Genomic DNA, 15,193 nt, shown 5'->3' on the forward strand with positions numbered 1-15,193 from the left:
ACTGTTAATATATTTCCTTAAACTTTACTCACATTAATCAATGCAATCTGGTTTTCTAGTCAATCTGACAGGGACAAGTTCATTGGATACCACTTAACCTATACATATGTGGTTTTGATTTACTCCCACAGTCTAAAAACATATGGACATGTGAGGAACATACAAACTCCAAGCTGAGGCTGCCCTGGGGTACTCAGGTCCCCAAAGCTAAAAGAAAAAGCGTGCCACATATTCTGACACTTTGTACCAAATTTTTAACTGCAGTGACGGACACAGATTATCCTTATTCAATGTATCTTATTGTTATCCTGCATCTCCATTATGCATTTCTAAGGAATAGATTCAGAACAAATAACATTTACATTGCATGGTCTGCAAAAATAGGCATGACAATGTGTAAGCCTTTTATAGAGAAAGAGCAGTGAAAAAAATATACTTGGGTTACAGCCATGAAGGATGCATGTTTTAGGGTACAGTATCCTGCGCATATTTGATGTGAAGGATTTGAAGGTGCAGATTTTAATGTAAACTAAATGACTTAACACAGCTTCCAATCCTCTGCATCAAATATGTGCAGGGTACTGTAGTAGATGTGAATACACCCTAAGGGTCTATTCACATGTACAGTATCCTGCGCAGATTTGATGTGCAGGATTTGAAGCTGTATTCAGTCATCTAGTTAACATTGCAATCTGCAACATAAAATCCTGCGCATCAAATCTGCACAGGATACTGTACGTGTGAATAGACCCTAAAGGTTTTTGCTACCATTCCAGCAGGTATCCAGGAGGTAGCACAAAGCTTTCTGCACTGAATGCTTCCCTGGTCTCTCCTCTTATCTTTTCTTTTTGTGACTTCTCTAGCAGGCTTCTGATTGGACATGAGAGCTGTCGCTCAGAGTAAAGCATAGGTACTAATGCTCCATGCAGAGAGCTGTGACCACTTAAAGGAGTTCTCTGAGCTAAAACTTTTAACCCCCGCTGTGCCTGGGTTGTAAAACTATACATAATAAACTTTCACTTACCTGCCTACGATCCCCCGTTGTTCCGATATCGCCGTCCCGTTCTCCGGTCCCGATCTCTTCCACTTCCTGTGGGTCGACAGGTTGGTGACTTCACCCTGCACTCAGCCTATCAGCAGTTGTGACGGGACATTGCTGCGGCTGCTGATAGGCTGAGCGCAGAGTGAAGTCACCAACCCGCAGGAAGAGGAAACTGACAGGGACCAGAGTACGGGCGGCGATATCGGAACAACGGGGGATCGTAGGCAGGTAAGTGAAAGTTTATTATGTATAGTTTTACAGCCCAGGCACAGCGGGGGATAAAAGATTTCAGTTGGAGAACTCCTTTAAAGTGAACCTAAACATTCACATGAGTTGTGATCGGTGGGGTCTAGGGCTGCTGAGAATCCCACAAATCTCTAGAATGAAGAGACAGAGGCACTTGCCTAAGCGTTGTGTCCCTTCATTTTTGCTCCGCTTTCCATGGAAAGAAAAACCAAGCAGAAACATAGGGACACAGGAGGTAAGCATTTGTGTCCCTTTGTTCCAGTGGTGGATGCAGCAGCCAGACCCCCACCGATCTCAAATTCTGAAAAGTCTCTATGATATACCATTTAACATAAAGGGTCCACCATTTTAGTACTTGTGATAGCGGAAGCTAGGGCTTTACAAATTTTACCACTTTAATGACCCTATCCAAAGGTATGTTTTCACTGCTTTCCCTGCCCTCTACATAGTGCTGTAAGCAGTTCTCAATGAGATGCAAGTGCAGAAATGTTATCATGCAGTCAAATCCACAAAGCAGCCTCTTAAATATATTCAAATGCTGTCCCTTAATCCCGATTACAATTCCCTGATTTTGATGGGATCAGCTAAAAATCTTAATTGTTTGTGGGCCTCAGAACAGGAGTAACTGGGGACAGAAGGATTGAGCAGGTTGGATTTAAACATACCCAATCTTTCTGCCCCATGAAAAGAAAAAAAAATGATGCCAAAGGTATCTGACAGCAGCTTATTCGCCATTCCTAGATAAAATAAACATGCACAATCAGCCAGGCCAAGCATGCATGTTTATTGGAAAGGTTTGATTGTTCATCCAACAGTAGTCTCATGTGTATGGCTTAAAGTCTAATCTCGCACTAGTCTTTCAGGAACCAAAAATTAGACTGATCAGAAATCTGTGTCTGTGAAAAGTCGATTTAGAGTCAAGTACACCTGTGAAGTACAGTTTTAGAAATACATTTTGTGGCATACAATACACAACATAACAGTTAAAAAAATTCTACTGACATCTCCATTACTTCCTATGTACATTCTGTTAAATTGGGCGGACACCTTTACATTAAAGGGGTACTCCAGTAGAAAACATTTTTTTTTTAAATGAACTGGTGCCAGAAAGTTAAACAGACTTGTCGATTAGTTCTATTTCAAAATCCTAATCCTTTCATTATTTATTAGCAGCTGTATGCTACAGAGGAAGTTCTTTTCTTTTTGAATTTCTTTTTTGTCTTGTCCACAGTGCTCTCTGCTGACACCTCTGTCCGTGTCAGGAACTGTCCAGAGCAGCATAGGTTTGCTATGGGGATTTTCTCCTGCTCTGGACAGTTTCTGATACGGGCATCAGGTGTCAGCAGGGAGCACTGTAGGCAAGACAGAAAAGAAATTCATAAAGGAAAGAATTTCCTCTGTAGCATACAGCTGCTAATAACTACTGGAAGGGTAAAGATTTTTTTAATAGAATTAATTTACAAATCTGTTTAACTTTCTGGCACCAGTTGATTTAAAAAAAAGTTTTCCACCAGAGTACCCCTTTAACTACTTGGGCACTATAATCTGGACTCACAAGTGATCCCATAGCAGTCAGAAGCCTATTTCAATATATGTATTGTGTGCCTCTGTAATCACACAACATGTTTTTTTCTCCCTTACTGTAAATGTCATGAAGATGGCAAATAGAACTCCGTTTACATATGGCTTAGTTATGTGGCTCTTGGAGTACCTCTATTTGTTGAGCATTACACAGTAAACAAACAGCACAAAAGTCATCTTTGTTCACGTTTCCTCCCAGCTGATCAGTGCACAGCAGTGAGAAGGAGGGAGGGTGTTCTTATAGAAGCCTCTACAGCAGTGGTGTCCAAACTATGGCCCTCCAGATGTTGCAAAACTACAACTCCCAGCATTTCCGGACAGTCAAAGGCTATCCGGGCATGTTGGGAGTTGTAGTTTTGTAACATCTGGAGGGCCATAGTTTGGACACCACTGCACTACAGCCAAGGGTATGGTGGTACGGTAGGATTCTGTGAAGATCCAACTAGCGATACAATTATTGCACAGGATTCTGCACTACCAATCAGATTCCATTTATATTGGTAAACAAAAATATTAAGTGATACTTTCTTCCTAAAATGCACCGATTAACCCCTTTTAGGGTGCAGATAATTTTAATCTTTGCATTTGTATTTTTCCTCCTAAGAGAGAATTTTTTTTCCCCCATTTAGAAAAGGGTTTTTGTACATGACTATGGGAGAAAAGTTTCTGAGGACAGGAGTTCAGAGATTTGCTTTATTGAAGCAACATGAATATATGTGGCCTATAGGTCAAGAGATGATTCACTGATTTTTTTTTCGGGATGGTGTTGTGTGCATGCTCTAAGACCTGCGAAGGGGTCACTGTACAAACAGTGGGAGGAGTGTCCATCATGTATTGTGAATGACCGATCCTGTGATATCTGCCTCTGATCTTATAATGCCTGTCACTATAATCCTGCATGTAATTTAAAGAGATAGTGATAGAACGTTTTAAACACATTTAATGTAAAGAGTTGATTGAAACATTAGATCATTTTGTTAACCTTTCTCTTAAGAAACTAACTGAAAACTTAATTAAAATCACAGATAAATGTAGGGGATTCAGGATAAATGGGGAAAAAGAAAGGATATTACTATATGCGGATGACATCCTCCTGTCTATTGTTTACCCAAAAGAAAAAGGCAGTCCAAATGGTAGAAAAATACGGAGATTTCTCAGGTCTTAAAATAAACTGGGGAAAATAATGTTTATTGGCCCTAGATGAGGAGATAGAGGGTCAAATTGGCAGTGTTAAAATCTTAAAAACCACTGAAAATTTTAAATATCTGGGTATAGTAGTGTCCAGGAAAGTGAAAGAATATGAGAATTTAAACCTCAAACCCATGGGGGAAAAAATTGGGAATAAGTGTAAAATTTAGGGAGGGATGGGTTTGGATATGGCCGATAGGTTAGTGCTTATTAAATCAGTAATCCTACCTATGTCTCTACATTTTTTTAAGGGTATCGTAACTCTTGATTAATTTAAAAAAAATTTGGGGGTTTGGAGAAAAAAAATAAACAAGCTCATGTGGGGAAGAAAACATGTGAGGATAAAGAGTTGTTATTTGAACCCACCGATGGAAAGGGGTGAGTTGGGCTTACCAAATTTGTATTGTTACTATATAGCAGCACAATTGACATACCGTATATACTCGAGTATAAGCCGACCCGAGTATAAGCCGAGACCCCTAATTTCAACCCAAAATCCCAGGAAAAGTTATTGACTCGAGTATAAGCCTAGGGTGGGAAATACATCATCCCCCCCCTGTCATCATCCAGACCCTCATCATCATCATCACCTGTCATCATCCCCTTGTCATCATCCCACACATCCCCCCTTCATCATCCCCTTGTCATCATCCCCACCCCCCTTCATCATCCCCTTGTCATCATCCCCACCCCCCTTCATCATCCCCTTGTCATCATCCCCACCCCCCTTCATCATCCCCTTGTAATCATCCCCACCCCCCTTCATCATCCCCTTGTCATCATACCCACCCCCTTCATCATCCCCTTGTAATCATCCCACACCCCCCCCCCTTCATCATCCCCTTGTCATCATCCCCACCCCCTTCATCATCCCACACCCCCCCTTCATCATCCTCTTGTCATCATCCCACACCCCCCCTTCATCATCCTCTTCACATCATCCGCCCTCAGTGGTCTTCAACCTGCGGACCTCCAGAGGTTTAAAAACTACAACTTCCAGCAAGCCCGGGCAGCCATCGGCTGTCCGGGATTGCTGGGAGTTGTAGTTTTGAAACCTCCGGAGGTCCGCAGGTTGAAGACCACTGCGGCCTTCGACATCATCCAGCCCCCTCTCACCCCCTTTAGTTCTGTACAGTACTCACCTCCGCTCGGCGCTGGTCCGGTGCTGCAGGACTGTCCGGAGAGGAGGTCGTCCGGTGGGATAGTGGTTCCGGGCTGCTATCTTCACTGGGGGCGCCTCTTCTCCGCGCTTCCGGCCCGAAATAGAGGCGTTGCCTTGACAATGACGCAGAAGTACGTTGGCAATGAACGTACCTCTGCGTCGTTGTCAAGGCAACGTGACTATTCTGGGGCCGGGCCCGAAGCGCTTAGAAGAGGCCTCCCCGGTGAAGATAGCAGCCCGGAACCACTATCCCACCCGACGACCTCCTCACCGGACAGTCCTGCAGCACCGGACCAGCGCCGAGCGGAGGTGAGTACTGTACAGAACTAAAGGGGGTGAGAGGGGGCTGGATGATGTCGAAGGCCGCAGTGGTCTTCAACCTGCGGACCTCCGGAGGTTTCAAAACTACAACTCCCAGCAAGCCCGGACAGCCGATGGCTGCCCGGGCTTGCTGGGAGTTGTAGTTTTGAAACCTCTGGAGGTTCGCAGGTTGAAGACCACTGCGGGTCGAGAGTTCACTCGAGTATAAGCCGAGGGGGGTGTTTTCAGCACGAAAAATCGTGCTGAAAAACTTGGCTTATACTCGAGTATATACGGTATATAACACAAGAACATGATATGGTGCTAGAATTGATAAGGAGTAAGGAAATAAGGGATGAGCACAATTGACATTTTTGAAAGCGGTCGATTAAAAAATACTAAATGTAAAAGTAAATTTAACATTACAAACTTTAAATCACATATAGAATAAATTAAGGAGGATTATAGGATGTAAAGGGAGTTTTTCTTTCACCCCATTATGGGATGCTTTTTTACCTGAAATTAAAAAAAATAACAAGTTATATTAACTGGGAAGAGAAAGGTGTAAAAATGTTGCAACAAGTAGTTAGGGAATAATAGTGAAAATAGGTTCAAGAGTTTTCTTTAGATAAAGGGAAACACTATTTTGGATATAGTCAATTATGGAATGCACTTAGGAAGAAGGTAATGAGAGCCTGAAAATAGAAAATCACGAGGTTATAGAATTTTTGCTAGGTCAGCAAGGAGGGAAAAAGAGCTTGGGTAAAATATATAAATTAATTGTTAAAGAAAGACAGGCGATTCAAGTCTTTAAAAGTGAGAAAGGCTGGAATAGGGACATAGGTGAGTTGGAAGAAGAGGAATGGAATATGGTCTATCAAAAGGTTAAAAAATAAATAATAAACCATAGAATTTCTCAATTTAGAATCATTCACTGTTTGCACTGCATGCCAGTTAGGTTAAAAATGATGGGGATTAGGACAAACTCAAGTTGCCCTAAATATAATGAAGAAGCAGGAGTGACACATATGCTATGGAACTACCCAAAAATCTAAGAATTTTGGGGAGAGGTTTATAAGAAGAGAGTTGGATTATAAGTTAAGGATCCCGTATAAAAATTAAGACAGCGATAATGGGTCTAAATATAAGAAACGGGGTATATAATTAATTAATCCTGAGATTATTATGTTTGGGGAATATTAATATATTAAGAAACTGGATTACACCTGTAGCACCAGGAAGAAGAGAATGGAAACATTTGAGGAGTTATATTTCTGTGGAAAAAATTAAAAATAAATAAAAAAAGAGTAAAAGAATTTGTACTATGGAAGAGTGGATTAGTATGAGCTAAGAAAGGTAGCGTTGTACCAGGCTGGCCCCCCCCCAGTGTTTTGTATGCCTTTTGTGTTATTTAAATGTTGAAAATTGAAAATAAAATATTTAAGAAACAAAAAATTTTTATTGCAACAATTAAAAATAGTTTAGATCACAAGGATTTATACTATGAAAAAAATAAGTTAATAAATAAACAAACATGTAAACCCTGCTCTAAATACAGAGCGTGAGATATTTTTGTTGGAAATGACTGATCATTTACACAGTGCTGAAAGAACATAATGACAGGCACAGTATGCTGCCTACTCTGCATAATAATTTAGCTGTAACCTGAGCTCCATTGCGGTCTAAGTTGAATGGAGATTCGACCTGGTGGACAGCAGCAAAATCGTTCAGCAGTAGGACCCTGTGGCCCTGCACAGTCACCATTGACGGCAATGCAGTGCATGCACAATTCTGCCAAAAGAATGAACATATTCATACATGAATTATGTTGTAATGGATCACAGATGTGAGACTATCTACACACACAACTTTCCTTCTCCATAAACTGTTCTCTGATAAAAACAGAAATGGGCACATAACATATTCTGAGAAATACTTGCTCTACTACTCACGGCTTTCGGTAAGTGTGACCTCACACATCTCCTTCAATCGAACAATGAGGAGCTGATCTGCCATCACCAGGACATTACAAATGAATTCCACATTCGCAGACTCTGACACAACAAAGAGAGAATTAATATAACGGCTCACAATGCCCCTATAGAAGTGAGATCATGATTTATCTATCAATAGGGAGAACAAAATTATTTCATAAGCCAACATTCATAAAAACAAGTCAGGATTTTAGCCAAAACTTCTTACATCACTAGAGACATGCAACATGGTCATTTTTATATTCAGCGAAGCAGAAAACACTACATATTACAAACCACGAAATAAATATAAGAATTTGATACATGGCTCCTTATTTTCACAATAGACAGAACAAAGAACCAAGATTTTATCAGTATATAAACTAGCTTTGGATGGGTAAATAAGTGTTTTTCCAACTTTTAGGAGCGTTATGTTGGAAAATCTGAATCATAGAAGGAGTAAGAAGGGTGTTCACAGCTTATAGGTAACTGACAAAAGAGCATAAAAGGTCTTCATACAAGTGCATGCCTTATAGTTTCCTGGCCAAAGTTTAACCCTTCATCTAGGAGAAAGAACACCTACCCTTTACAGCAGGAGCCTCATCTGTGTAGATATAATCAATAATAACTTGTAAGACTTCTGAGTGAACAGGCATTTCTAAAGCAGAACAGCAGCTGGCCTACAAGAAAGAAAGATTTTCAGTCACCCAGGTTTTCTATTTCCTTTTGGAATCTTATCTACAGTACACTTCTGCTGTATGTGCCAGTCTTAGCCCCATATTATCAAGCCATTTTTGCTGTCCTGAAACTGCAAGGATAGGTGCACATAAAGTTCCCCAAAAGAATTTAAGGGAAACTGACAGCTGGTTCACCTGCACTAAACCCAATACACAGAATTAGTGTGGGTGAACTGGATTTAAAGGACATCTGCAGCGTGATTAACACTTATCCCCTTTCCACAGGATAGGGGATAAGTGTTTGATCACGGGGGTTCCAACCGCTGGGACTCCCAGTGATCTCCTGTATGGGGCCGCGGCTGTCCCGTGCAGGGAGCATGCCGGCCGCAGCATGACGTTGCGCCCGGCACGCCTCCTCCATACATCTCTATGGGAGAGGCGGGGAGGCAGCGTTCGTGCCTCCCCCAATAGAACTGTATTGAGACGAGGAGGAGACAGGGCATCAACGTCAACCTCTAGGTCGACGCTACGCGCCTTAGCGCTCACTATGAGCGCTAATGGCGGCGCCCCGTTAGGGAGATCGTGCGGGGGGGTCCCAGCGGTCGGACACCCTGCGATCAAACACTTATCCCCCATCTTTAAATGATGTATAACTTACCAAGATCAGTACCACTGTTCCAGAGATATAGCCGGTATTAATCTGTACTTCTCGTATTTATTTATCTTTTTATTAATTATTATTATTATTGGGGACGGAGCCCATTATGACCCTAAGGACGGGAGCATTTTTTGCAAATCTGACCACTGTCACTTTAAGCATTAACAACTCTGGGATGCTTTTACTTATAAATTTGATTCCGAGATTGTTTTTTCGGGACATATTCCACTTCATGTTAGTGGTAAATTTTCGTCGACACTTGCATAATTTCTTGGTGAAAAATTCAAAAATGTAATGAAAAATTTTACAATTTTGCATTTTTCTAACTTTGAAGCTCTCTGCTTGTAAGGAAAATGGATATTCCAAATAAATTGTATATTGATTCACATATACAATATGTCTACTTTATATTTGCATCATAAAGTTGACATGTTTTTACTTTTGGAAGACATCAGAGGGATTCAAAGCTCAGCAGCAATTTTCCAATTTTTCACAAAATTTTCAAAATAGACATTTTTCAGGGACCAGTTCAGTTTTGAAGTGGATTTGAAGGGCCTTCATATTAGAAATACCCCACAAATGACCATTATAAAAACTGCACCCCTCAAAGTATCCAAAATGACATTCAGTAACTGTGTTAACCCTTTAGGCGTTTCACAGGAATAGCAGCAAAATGAAGGAGAAAATTCAAAATCTTCTATTTTTTACACTCGCATGTAGACTCAGTTTTTGAATTTTTACAAGTGGTAATAGGAGAAAAAGCCCCCATAATTTGTAACCCAATTTCTCTCGAGTAAGGAAACACCTCATATGTGTATGTCAAGTGTTCGGCAGGCGCAGTAGAGGGCTCAGAAGGGAAGGCGCGACAATGGGATTTTGGAAAGTGAATTTTGCTGAAATGGTTTTTGGGGGGCATGTCACATTTAGAAAGCCCTTATGGTGCCAGAACAGCAGAAAACCCCCACATGGCATACCATTTTGGAATCTACACCCCTCAAGGCACGTAACAAGGGGTCCAGTTGGCCTTAACACCCCACAGGTGTTTGACGACTTTTCATTAAAATCGGATGTGTAAATGAAAAAATTTTTCACTAAAGTGCAGTTTTCCCCCCCAAATTTACCATTTTTACAAAGGGTAATGGGAGAAAATACCCCCCAAAATTTGTAACCCCATCTCTTCTGAGTATGGAAATACCCCATGTTAGGATGTAAAATGCTCTGCGGGCGAACTACAATGCTCAGAAGAGAAGAAGGAGAGCCATTGAGCTTTTGGAAAGAGAATTTGTTTGGAATGGTAGTCAAAGGCAGTGTGTGTTTACAAAGCCCCCCGTGGTGCCAGAACAGTGGACCCCCCCACATGTGACCCCCATTTGGGAAAATACACCCCTCACAGAATTTAATAAGGAGTGCAGTTAGTATTTACACCCCACTGGCGTTTGACAGATCTTTGGAACAGTGGGCTGTGAAAATGAAAAATTAAATTTTTCATTTTCACGGACCACTGTTCCAAAAATCTGTCAGATACCTGTGAGGTGTAAATGCTCACTGTACCCCTTATTACATTACGTGAGGGGTGTAGTTTCCAAAATGGGGTCACATGTGGGGGAGGGGGTCCATTGTTCTGGCACTATGGTGGTTTTGTAAACACACGTGGCCCTCAATTCCGGACAAATTTTCTCTTCAAAATCCCAATGGCGCTCCTTCTCTTCCGAGCATTGTAGTGTGCCAGCAGAGCACTTTACATCCAGATATGGGGTATATTCTTACTCAGAAGAAATGGGGTTACAAATGTTGGGGGGCTTTTTTCCTATTTTCCCTTGTGAACATGAAAAATTTAGGGTAACACCAGCATTTTAGTGAAAGGGGGTGTATATGTACCTGACAGTGTTTAGGCATGCTAGGAGTAGTAGTTTTGCAAGATCTGGAGGGTTACAGTTTAGAGACCACTGTATAATGGTCTCAAACTGTAGCCCTCCAGCTGTTGCAAAACAACATATTCCAGCATGCCCAAACAGCTGTCTGGGCATGCTGGGAGTTGTAGTTTTTGCAACATCTGGAGGGCTACAGGTTAGAGACCACTGTATAATGGTCAACTTATCGGCTTCTGTAGGATCCAGGAAGCCGTACTCTTCTGCTGCACGTCATCGCCGCCCGCCAATCACTGTCGCCCGCAGCCTCCGGATCGGTAAGTGGATTTTCGGAGCCGGTCCCCGCCGGTTTCCCCGTTCTTCCCCGCCTATTGTGGGTGGGCAGGATGGGGAAAACTAAAGTTAACCCCCCCGCCCCCGATCTGCTATTGGTGGTCGCATCTAGACCACCAATAGCAGGGATAGGAGGGGTGGCACCCCTGCCACCTCACTCCTATCCCTTCAGGGGGATCGTAGGTGTCTTAGACAACCTCGATCCCCGTTATATTCCGGGTCACCATAGACCCATAATGACCCGGAATCGGCGCAAATCTGAAGTGTGAATTCACTTGCGATTTGCGCCGATCACCGACATGGGGGGGTCTAATGACCCCCCTCGGCATTTGCACAAGGTGGTGCCTGCTGATTGATATCAGCAGTCACCACGGTCCGGTCCCTGCCCGGCGCGCAGCGTGGACCGAAATTCTCACGGGTGTATGGATACGCCCTTCGTCATTAAGTACCAGGACGCAAGGGCGTATGCATACGCCCTTTGTCCCTAACAGGTTAATATAACCGAAAATTTATACTGATCAGACCAACTGTGATTTTGCTGCGGGTGGTCAGCTCAGTCCTCTGTACGCCCCCTGTATTGATCACGGCATCTGAGGGGTCAATGACACACATAATTTTGATCAGTGATGTCCACCATTACAGAGTTCCTGAATGCTGATAGCAGCAAGAACTTGTAGTCTCTAATGCGGGCACAGCCGGGATGGGACTCGGGAAGTATATGTATGTCCTTGTGCACCAACTTCCAGGCGCTCAGGGCGTACCTGTATACCCTACATTCCCTAGGGGTTAAATGCTTTTGGGGATAAGTATGTGCACTGATGTAAACAGTGCAATGAATGAATGAGCAGAACATAAACTAAAACAAAGACCCGTGTATACTCATCAGCACGATCTCCACTGTTTTCTGTGATGGCTATGTGTTATGGATCTATATGGAGAGGAAAGGTATAAGTCAATAAATGTCAATCAAATATATGGAAACATGAAAATGAGAAAAATAATTGTGATAAACCGAAGATTTGTGTGATGTTTGGAGTATGTGAAAATTGAACGTGACATTCATGATAGAAAGCTGGTTAACCCCTTAAGGTCCACAGGTTTTTCCGTTATTGCACTTTCATTTTTTCCTCATCACCTTCTAAAAATATTAACGCTTTCAATTTTGAACCTACAGACTCATGAGGGCTTATTTTTTGCATCACCAGTTGTACTTTGTAATGACATCAATCATTTCAACCCCAAATTTACAGGGAACCCAGAAAAAAAAAATATTTGTGGGGCAAAATTGAAAAAAACAAAACGCCATTTTGTAAATTTTGGGGGCTTCCGATTCTACACAGTGCACTTTTGGGTACAAATGACACCATATATTTATTCTGTAGGTTCATACAGTTACAATGATACCCAATTTATATAATTTTTCTTTATTTTACTACTTAAAAAAAAATTATAACTACATGCACCAAAATAAAAACTTTATTTTTCCGTATACGGGGTGGTATGTGGGTCATTTTTTGGGCCGTGATCTGAAGTTTTTATCGGTACCATGATTGCTTTGATCTGATTTTTTGATCACTTTTTATAAATTTTTTAGGGTATACAAAGCAACCAAAAATACGCAATTTTGGCCTTTTTTTTACGTATAAACCATTTTTTTACGTCTACGCCATTGACAGTGCGGTTTGATTAACCTTATATTTTTATAGTACGGACATTTACGCACGTGGCGATACCACATATGGTTATATATTTTTTTATATGGAATTTGGGAAAAGGTGGGTTATTCAAACTTTAATGTGTGTTTTTAAACTTTTAATTTATTTATTTTTTTACACACTTTTAGTCCCCTTAGGAGAATTTTAGGAGGAATCACTTGATTCCTCATACAGATCAATGTGGTGATCTGTGTGCTCTGCACTCGATTGATAAAGCCTGGTCCAGCCAGGCTTTAATATTCACAGCGCAGCAGCAAACACAGATGGAGAGGTAAGTCCTCTGGCTACGCCAGCAGTGGACGTCCCCGTCCCCGCGATTGCGAAGCGGGGGTGGGTTGGATGCGGCGGACCACCAGGGAGCAGTTAGAGGTACCTTTAGACAAAGCTGACAGCAGCTATCTAAAGTGTTAGTAGTTGGCCGCGGCGATAGCCGCATGTCGGCTGTTAACACCGGCCCTCAGCTACAAGAACCAGCTGAGGGCCGGCCGGTATGACGCGGGCTCGAGTCGGAAGCCTGCGTCATACCCAGTTAACGGCACATTGATGTGTATACACGTCCTTGGTCGTTAACCAGTTAAATGGGTACTCCACTGGAAAATATTTTTGTTTAAATTAACTGGGCCAGAAAGTTAAACAGATTTGTAAATTACTTTTATTTAAAAAAATCTTAATCCTTCCAGTACTTATCAGCGGCTGTATGTTCCAGAGGAAGTTCTTTTCTTCTTGAATTTCCTTTCTGCCTGACCACAGTGCTCTCTGCTGACACCTCTGTCCATTTTAGGAACTGTCCAGAGTAGGAGCAAATCCCCATAGAAAACCTCTCCTGCTCCGGACAGTTCCCAAAATGGACAGAGGTGTCAGAGAGCACTGTGGTCAGGCAGAAAGAAAAGTTGAAAATAAAAGAACTTCCTATGCATCATAACAGCAGCTGATAAGTACTGGAAGGATTACAATTTGTTTTAAATAAAAGTAATTTACAAATCTGTTTAACTTTCTGGCACCAGTTGATTTAAAAAAAAAAATAATGTTTCCCATCAAACTCATAGTGACGATTAAGACCTCTTGGCTCAATTGTGTTTATCTTGTGAATCCAGAAGGCTTCTCTTTGGCGTAATAACTTTTTAATACCACCCCCCCCCCCTCCTGGGAAGGGTCACCTCTTCTATTACCTGCCATTTTAGTTGGGAGATGGCATGACCGGTTTCTTTTGAAGTGAAAAGGAATGTGGAAGAACAGATTCTGAGGCCTAATTGTGGATTTGTGTCTATTTATGTGGTCTCCTATACACTGGCAAGTTTCACCAACATACCACACGGACACTTAATGAGGTATATAACATTTCTACTTTTGCAGGTGAAAAAACCTTTCACTGGTATTGACTGTCCTGTGTGTGGTTAAAAATGTTGTGCCCCCCTAATGATATTGGTGCACTGTGCACACTTGTAAACAAGGAAAATGACCATCTTTTTTACTCATAAGGAGGTCTTTTTTGAGTGCCCACATCTGCTTTTATTAATCTGTCCCACAAGTTGCAGATCAAGGGAGGTTCTTTAAACTCCTCAATGTTGGGAAATGATTTATTTAGGATCAACCAATGGTCCTCTATTATGTTATCAAACTTGTACTGGAAGGGTCTAACAAATGGAATTCATTTATTTTTAATCTTGGGTCTACTATCCTCTTTTTGGCATCTCTAATACTCTCATGGGATAGCCTCTCTCCAGGAATTGTTATCAAGTTCTTCTAATCTTTGTGTGTGTGTAGTCTGGTCAGTGACTATTCTTGATATCATTTTGCTCTGTGACCGGGGTATGGCCTTTTTGCAGATGGTGGGTGGCAACTAGAGTAGCGTAATAAATTGTTTGTCCCCCCTGCGCTGTTCAGAACAACAACAACGTCTAGAAAACTTACACTCTCTCTACTCTCGTTCATCGTAAATTTAAGTTCTGGACAAATGGAATTCAGTTGCACAAAAAATGTTTGGATGGCCGCTCCCATAAGCAAATAAATATCATCTATGAGTCTCTTCCAGACACGGGCATGTTTTTTTAAATAATCCATTGGTGTATACAAAATTATCTTTAAAAAATGCCATGTAGCTATTAGCGTATTTGGGGGGGGGGGGGGGGGGTGCACGTTCACCCCCATTGCCAATCCTCATTTTTAGAGGAAAAACTGATCCTCAAAAAGAAAATTATTGTCAAACAAAACTAGATGTAGTAGATTTATAAAGAAAGCCCTCTAGGATTCAGTGTAATCACTTGTTTCAAGTAACCATTTGACAGCCTCAATACCCTTACAATATTCAATCGAGGTATACAGGCTTGTCACATCAATTGTGACAAGCCATGTATCCTCACCAACTTCATTGATATTAGCCAAGGCCTCTAAAAAAAATCACTGGTATCTAGCAAAAAAGGCTGTAGTCTTCTTTGTCAATGGGGTCAATG

The 15,193-nt window shown here is 41.6% G+C and overlaps 1 protein-coding gene across 2 annotated transcripts in view; it reads right to left on the bottom strand.

The window, feature by feature from the left end:
- Positions 1 to 15,193, bottom strand: part of IBTK (inhibitor of Bruton tyrosine kinase) — a 101,007-nt gene that overhangs the window by 38,727 nt on the left and 47,087 nt on the right. For both annotated transcript variants that reach the window (XM_056565959.1, XM_056565960.1), the window contains 2 exons: positions 8,076 to 8,172; positions 7,472 to 7,573 (listed from right to left, as the gene is read on the bottom strand). In XM_056565959.1, the coding sequence (XP_056421934.1) occupies positions 7,472 to 7,573; positions 8,076 to 8,172 (199 nt within the window). The remainder of the gene's footprint in view (positions 1 to 7,471; positions 7,574 to 8,075; positions 8,173 to 15,193) is intronic.

Source organism: Hyla sarda, chromosome 3 (genome assembly GCF_029499605.1).
Source record: "Hyla sarda isolate aHylSar1 chromosome 3, aHylSar1.hap1, whole genome shotgun sequence".
NCBI lineage: Eukaryota > Metazoa > Chordata > Amphibia > Anura > Hylidae > Hyla > Hyla sarda.